General features: G+C 41.6%; 1 protein-coding gene across 1 annotated transcript; it reads right to left on the bottom strand.

The window, feature by feature from the left end:
• Positions 1 to 2,732: 2,732 nt before the first annotated feature.
• Positions 2,733 to 6,707, bottom strand: LOC311274657 (proteinase-activated receptor 1-like). Its single transcript, XM_084382504.1, has 2 exons — positions 6,541 to 6,707; positions 2,733 to 5,783 (listed from the first exon to the last, which is right to left on the bottom strand). Exons 1-2 carry the CDS (start codon positions 6,623 to 6,625, stop codon positions 4,528 to 4,530), a joined length of 1,341 nt encoding a protein of 446 aa, XP_084238630.1. The 5' UTR covers positions 6,626 to 6,707; the 3' UTR covers positions 2,733 to 4,527.
• Positions 6,708 to 6,798: the final 91 nt, after the last annotated feature.

Below are 6,798 nucleotides of genomic sequence, written 5' to 3' on the forward strand. Positions count from 1 at the left end.
GTGATGTCACCCGGTCAGGTGACCGCGTGGAGCGACACACCTCAGGTGGCTCCTGACGTCACGGACAACCCGGAACAGACGAGTCAATCAGTAATCAGTACACCTGCAGGATCAATAATGTCCGGTAAAGTAGTGGGATGTAACTAAGTACATTTACAGTAGTACTAAACTTGAGTATTTCCATTTAACTCAACGTTACTGCAGAGAGAAATATTACTTTTTATTAGTAATTTACTTGATTACAATTTTGAGGTACCTGTTAATTACTTAGTTCCATTTCATGCTACTTTGCACTTGTACTCCATTACATGTCAGAGGGGACAAAATATATATATTTATTTATTTTTACCAGTGATGGAGTGTAACTAAGTACATTTTGGAGGTAAATATTGCACTTCATGTTCCTCTTCATTTATTTCATAACTTTAGTTACTAGTTACTTTGTAGATTACTGCTGCATCAGAAAGGAAGTAGTGGATTTTAAAATGTATTTATTTTATCAGCATTCTGATAAAAAAAATACATTTACATAATCTGAAACATGCTGAATATCGGATCTAATAATGTTCAGCGTGTTTTTGTTCTGATACTCAAGTACATTTAACATCAGATACTTTATTCTGTATTATTTTCACACACAGCTGTTGGGTCTGTGGGCTGAAACAACGAGGAAGCAGCTTCTTATAGATCCAAATATAAAAGACGACTGTGGTTTTAAAGCAGCACCAGCACGACAGCGGAGTGAAACGATCTCTTGGACTGTTTGGACCTCCGTCAGCTGAGATAAACAGGAGCAGTGATGGAGGTCCGGGTCTGTTAGTGGAACCACGGCAGCAGAGTAAACCTCTGCAACCTGATGTAAAGCAGAGCACACCACATATTTCCACATGTAGGAGAGACATAGTTTCTCTTCTGCATTCTCCATAAAGTCATAAGTTGATGTGAGGGGAAATGAAGTGTAGTCAAACTATAATCCTCATTTTATCATCTGCTTTATTGTTCTGCCAGTAAACAACCTGTGGTGGTTCTGCTCTCATGATGATCGTGATCGACTCCAGAGGAACGTCGGCCTCGTTGATGAAACTTCATGGCTGAATGTTTTCATCAGAAACACACAGCAGTGGAGCTCAGCCGGTTACTTAAAGAGGCTCTGAGGAGCTTCTGTGTTGATGTTAGCGTCTCCTGTGTGCTTCATGCTTAGGAAGTGTAAACAGAGATATCTGTGGAGAGAGAGGGACAACATGGCCGACAAGAAGCTCGCTCAATGAGTTGCAGCCATGGATATTACACTCATTTACAGTTTGGGAATATTAATATTTGATTGACGAATGACTAATATGATTATAATAATAATAAATCATCCTCAGTGAGAGAAGAAGTTACTAAGTTACTTAATCAACATGTAGAGAAAAGTACTGTAGCTTCTGTGATACATGCTCATGATAAAATCTGAAACTTTCCCGAAACATAAACCGCGATAAACCGTTCAAGCTATCCAAATGTGCCTTTAGGCCAGTAAAGTCCAAACGCTGCTGTCTCATTTAAACTTTGAATCACTTTTCTATGTTCAGGTATGGCGCAGCAACAAGGCCCCAAAGAGGGGGAAGGGTTTGAGCTCATACCACGATGACGTCCCATTATTTCTTATGGGAAATTATTTTTCCCTTTTTTGCAATTTTTTTTCCCGTCCCGATGATTCTGCTTTGATGTATTTTTAGTGTATGGGCCGGAAGAGCTGCGGGAAAAGTTATGCGCCGAAATATCATACGGAAGAATCTGTAATAATAAGTATATAAATATAATATAACGTGTTTTGAATAAAATATAGTTGCCAAAAAAAAGCACACAAATCCAATAAAACGAAGTTCAACCAGCACAGGACGACAATTAAGCGTTGATCTTGAGTCAGTGGGTCACATGACCCAGAAGCTACTGAAAGAAAATGACAATTTTTCATTGAATATATTATATTATTATTATATTATATATATTATATATATATATTGAATATATGATTTTTTTTTTACTTTATTTTTAAAAATATGTCAATTTTTATTCAAAACGTTTTTAATATGAGATATTTTTTATTAAAAACATTCATAAGAAATATTTCACATTTTTATTAAAATAATACAAATATGATTAATTTTAATGAAAAATGTTTTGTTTTTTTAAAATATAAGGAGTGGAAAGTTCAGATATTTGTGTTGAAATGTAGGGAGGGAAAGTCAAAAGCTGTCAGGTGAATAAATACTCTGTACAAGTACAGATACCTGAAAAATCTTCTTAAATACAGTAACAAAGTATTTGTACTCTGTTACTTCCCACCTCTGATGATACTGAATATATCTACAGGACATCTGTTCAAGAAGTATCTAAGACCACACTATGAAAATACTCCACTATCAGTGAAAGAACTGCATTCATTACTTACTTAAATACTCATGTTGCAGTAAACTGATCCCTGTCGGTGTTTTTATATCTGATGTGGATTAACTTCACTGCTGCGTTAATGTGTTTGTATCATTTCTCAGCTGTAGACGTTGAAGGTTGAGCTCAGTTTAACTTTGAATACTTTAAAACCTTCAGTTTATCACAAATATTCAACATCAGCAATATGAGTCTCATTATCTGAGACGTAGTCGAGTAGATTAGTGTAAAGATGCATAAAAAGGAAATACTCAAGTAGTAGAACATGTACCACAAATAAAGTACAGGTCAGTCAGTTATCTTAGTTTTAAAAAGTATTTATTCAGTCAATAGTTCCTTTACACCCACACACAACTCCATACACATCAGTAGTTTATCCCTCAGGTAATCTTTTATTAACAGTACAGTAGCGCCACCTGCTGGAGGAAAACAACTTGAACAGTGGAGTAAAATGACATGATGCAGATAAAGTACTTCACATTTCCCACCAGCAGAGAGCAGCAAGAAACCAGCAACTGTGAGCAGGTGGGACTCTGTATTTATAACACTCATGATATATTTATCCACAGAGCAACGGTGCCAGAAAGTGTTGAATATTTTCATATAAAGTACAAAGTAAGACTTCACTGGCAGCTTATAAAAGAGAAACATAAGTGCTTTAAAAGACTTTCAGCAAATTTATACACAAAGAAAAATGTTTCCTTCCGTTAAATGTAAGAAATGCAGCTTATAAACGTATAAACTTACACAACACAGTGCAAAAACAAAAGCTCTTCATAGTATCGAATGTTCAGCTGAGTTTCTCTCGAGGGCACGTCCTCGTCTAATCGCCACTTCCTTCCGTTCATTGTTTCTTACTTCATTCATCGCTCAGAGAGACGCGTCACTCCCTTTATTCTGAGCTGAACCCTTCATGCTGTGCTCTTTAGTTTCTGTTACATGCACTTCATAAGTTTGTACATTAAAGGAACGGTTCAGACACAAATGTAAATCCAGTCATTATCTGCTGATGGAAAGTCTGATGGCGAAGTTTCCTGGTCCACAAAACATTTCTGGAGCTCCTGAACGACTGAAGTAGCTGGAGACTTGTTTTTAAAACATGAAACACCAACATTAAAAAAACAAAATGGCTTCACACAGTTTGTGCAGCGTAATCCAAGATCCCAAATATCAGGGACTTAAAGCTGTGACGGTTGAAGGGATGGCTGCGGCCTTCCAGGAAAAATAAAAAGCTCCACACGAGGGTGGGCGATGACGACGTCTACAGTGAAACATCGTGATGGACGACGACATCGTTGTTTATGAGTTTGAGGCAGTGTGTCCCCTCGTAAGACAGTTGTCTCACCCTGCAGAGGAAAATATATCCTGTTACCACCGACACACATCCCTGTGCCAGGTTAAGAAGCGTCCTCGTCTCTGCACCACGTCCGTCACTGAGCTTTGTTCAGCCTCGTATGTATAAAACAATGTTGATTGACTTGTTGAGGAAGCTAAGCTAAGAAAACTGCATAAAAATGTCACAACCGAGAGTGTCTCGGGTTCTCCTAACAAGAATATAATAAACGGGACATGGAGACGTGATGTTAGTGGGCATCGGCCCAACCCAAGCGGCACCTTATGGCTGCGATACATTCGGTGAAGCTGATCGCAGCCGTTCTAGACAAAGCTCGTGTTTCCACCAGCTGCAACTTAAAACAGACAAATGATGAAACGAGTTAACTACGTAGCCTCCTCAGCGAGTAGAAGCACAAATATCAACGATAGAAATGAAGAAATATCCCCGGTGGGATATGAAGTTGCGTGGAGGATGAAACAAACTGGTTCTGGAGCCATTTCTGTTTCACTGTGAAGCTCCAGAAATGTTTTGTGGACTCCTAAACTTCACCATCAGCATGGAGGGAGGAGAGGATGACTGAATTATCATTTTTGGGTGAGCTGCTCCTTTGAGTATATTTAATAACATACTTTAAGACTTTAGCTTGTGAATACTTGTGACTTGAGTACATAGTGACTGATTTTTTCCTTTTTGGGTGAAGTGTTCCTTTAAAGTCTCAGCTGTAAGAGTCAGTTCAGTCCCTCTGACCACCGGCTGATCCATCAGACCAGCAGTTTCTTGTACTGGCTGTTGAGGCTCTTTTCAAAAGAGTCCGACGTGCTCATTTTGGAGCTCTCTGTGCGGCTGGACTTCAGGATCGGTCTGCCGCTGGACCTGCATGAGTCAGTGGCTGAATGACTGATGGTCCTGCCCTCCCTGATCTTCTCACACCTCAGCACGCTGGACAGTTGTCTCTGACACTGGGACGATCCAAAGTAGTAGACCAGAGGATCCAGGAGGCAGTTCAGACTTCCCAGGCACATGAACACCAGGTAGGCTGTGTAGGAGCCGTTGGGATCCTGCTGCTCCTCCATTCCCTCGTTGAACTGCAGGTAGTGGGCGAGCAGCAGACAGTTTGTTGGTGCGAAACACAGCACAAATATCACCAGAACCGTTGCAGCCATCACCACCGCTCTCGTTCTCCTGCGGGAGCGTCCTGGGAGCCCCATGGGGACCCTGCTCAGGGACCAGATCACCCGAGCGTAGGACACCAGCGTGACGAGCAGAGGCAGGAAGAAGAGGGCGCAGCAGAGGGTGATGAAGTAGATCCTGTACTTCCAGATCAGCTCGTCTGGGAGCTGGACATCGTGGCAGGTGGTGATGTTCAGTGCAGTGATGTGATGAGTCTGTTCGGAGAGGAACAGGGGCACCGAACCAGCGAAGGACAGAATCCACATGGTCACACAGGCAATGATGGAGTTGCGTGGCCTCCTCCAGGCCAGGGAGTCGATGGGGTAGACCACGGCGAGGAGCCGGTCCACGCTGATGCAAGCTATGAGGAGGACAGAGCAGTACATGTTCCAGTAGAAGGCTGCGGTGACCACGCGGCACATGAACGGGCCAAATACCCAGTCGTTGCCTCTGAAGTGGTAGGAGATCTTGAAGGGGAGCAGGATGCCAAAGATCAGGTCAGCACAGGCCAGGTTCAGCATGTAGATCGCTGCCGGCTTCTTGGGCCGGATCCTCCGGGCGAAGGCCACCGTGGCGCAGATGTTGATCGGCACGCTGATGAGGCAGACCAGCGTGTAGAAGGACGGGATGAGGACGGAGGACAAGGGGCCCATCAGTGACAGCAGCACATCGTCTGAGATGATCTGCGTTACGTTACGTTGCCTGGTTGTGTTACGCTGCCGACCAGCTGCAGAACGATTCGGTTTGAAGAGATCCTCCTCTCCATAAACATCCTCATCGCCGAAGGGTTCATCTGTGACTGTTTCGTAACGAACTACATAGGTCCTCCCAAATGCTCTTCTACTGTCTGAAGGAGAAAAGACACGTGTTAGAGCAAAGACACATTTAATCAAGGCATTAACAGGCGTTAGTGATTTATATTAAAGGAACAGTCCACCCAAAAATCAAAGTTCAGTCGTCATCTCCTCTCTCCATGATGATATAAAGTCAGGTGAAGTCTCGTATGTCAGATATGTCAATCAAGTGAAACAATAATATATCCTAATATCTCTGACTAGTTTTGAGTCGTGAACATTGAATACTTTCAGGTTTTTGGACAAACAAACTAAAATCATTTGAAGACTATACAGTTAAACGAAATCGAAATCCACAACAGAGTCGTTAGTGAAAATCATCATTATTTGGAGCCTTATGTTACATTCATATTATACTGTATTATTATTAAAATCATTGATTAAACTTACTTAGTCTGAGAAAAACTCAAAACATGAATGAAAGCAACAAATCCTCACATTTAAGACGCTGGAGCGACACAATGTTTGACATTGTTTCACTATAGTTGAAAAATGTCTGAAACTATTTATTCACTAAAACATAAAATACTTAAAACAGCTGCTGAAGTTTCTGTTGATAGAATCGATTCGATTCATCGTCATCATCATGTCACACAGGCTGAAGTGAATTACATCATATCAAACATCTTCTGACATCATTTAATAATAATTACGATGCATCTGTGTGTGTGTGTGTGTGTGTGTGTGTGTGTGTGTGTGTGTGTGATGCATCCACACTGTGATGCAGAAAGTAATTTGAAGTCTTCTTACCGTTTCTGGCTGCAGCAGCAACAGAGGCAGCACACACACACATCAGGACCAGCAGCAGAGTTTTGGGACAAACTGAAGAAAACATCCTGCTGACTGAAAATAAACAGTTTTAATATCCGTGAATATCTTTTCCTGTTAGACTCGACTCTCTGCTCTGTCCTCTCTGCTGCTCTTCTTCACTCACTCACAGTTTAACTGAGCTGTGGTTCCTCCCACAGTCCAGAGGGTCCCAAACCACCCCGTCCACCAATCAGCTGC

Source organism: Pagrus pagrus (genome assembly GCF_965226575.1).
Source record: "Pagrus pagrus genome assembly, chromosome: 19".
In the NCBI taxonomy this organism is placed as follows: domain Eukaryota; kingdom Metazoa; phylum Chordata; class Actinopteri; order Spariformes; family Sparidae; genus Pagrus; species Pagrus pagrus.

Coding starts and splice junctions, on each gene's coding strand:
- LOC311274657 (XM_084382504.1), bottom strand. CDS start 6,625: ATGTTTTCTTCAGTTTGTCCCAAAACTCTGCTGCTGGTCCTGATGTGT. Junction 5,784..6,540: donor TGCTGCTGCAGCCAGAAACG/GTAAGAAGACTT, acceptor TTTCTCCTTCAG/ACAGTAGAAGAGCATTTGGG.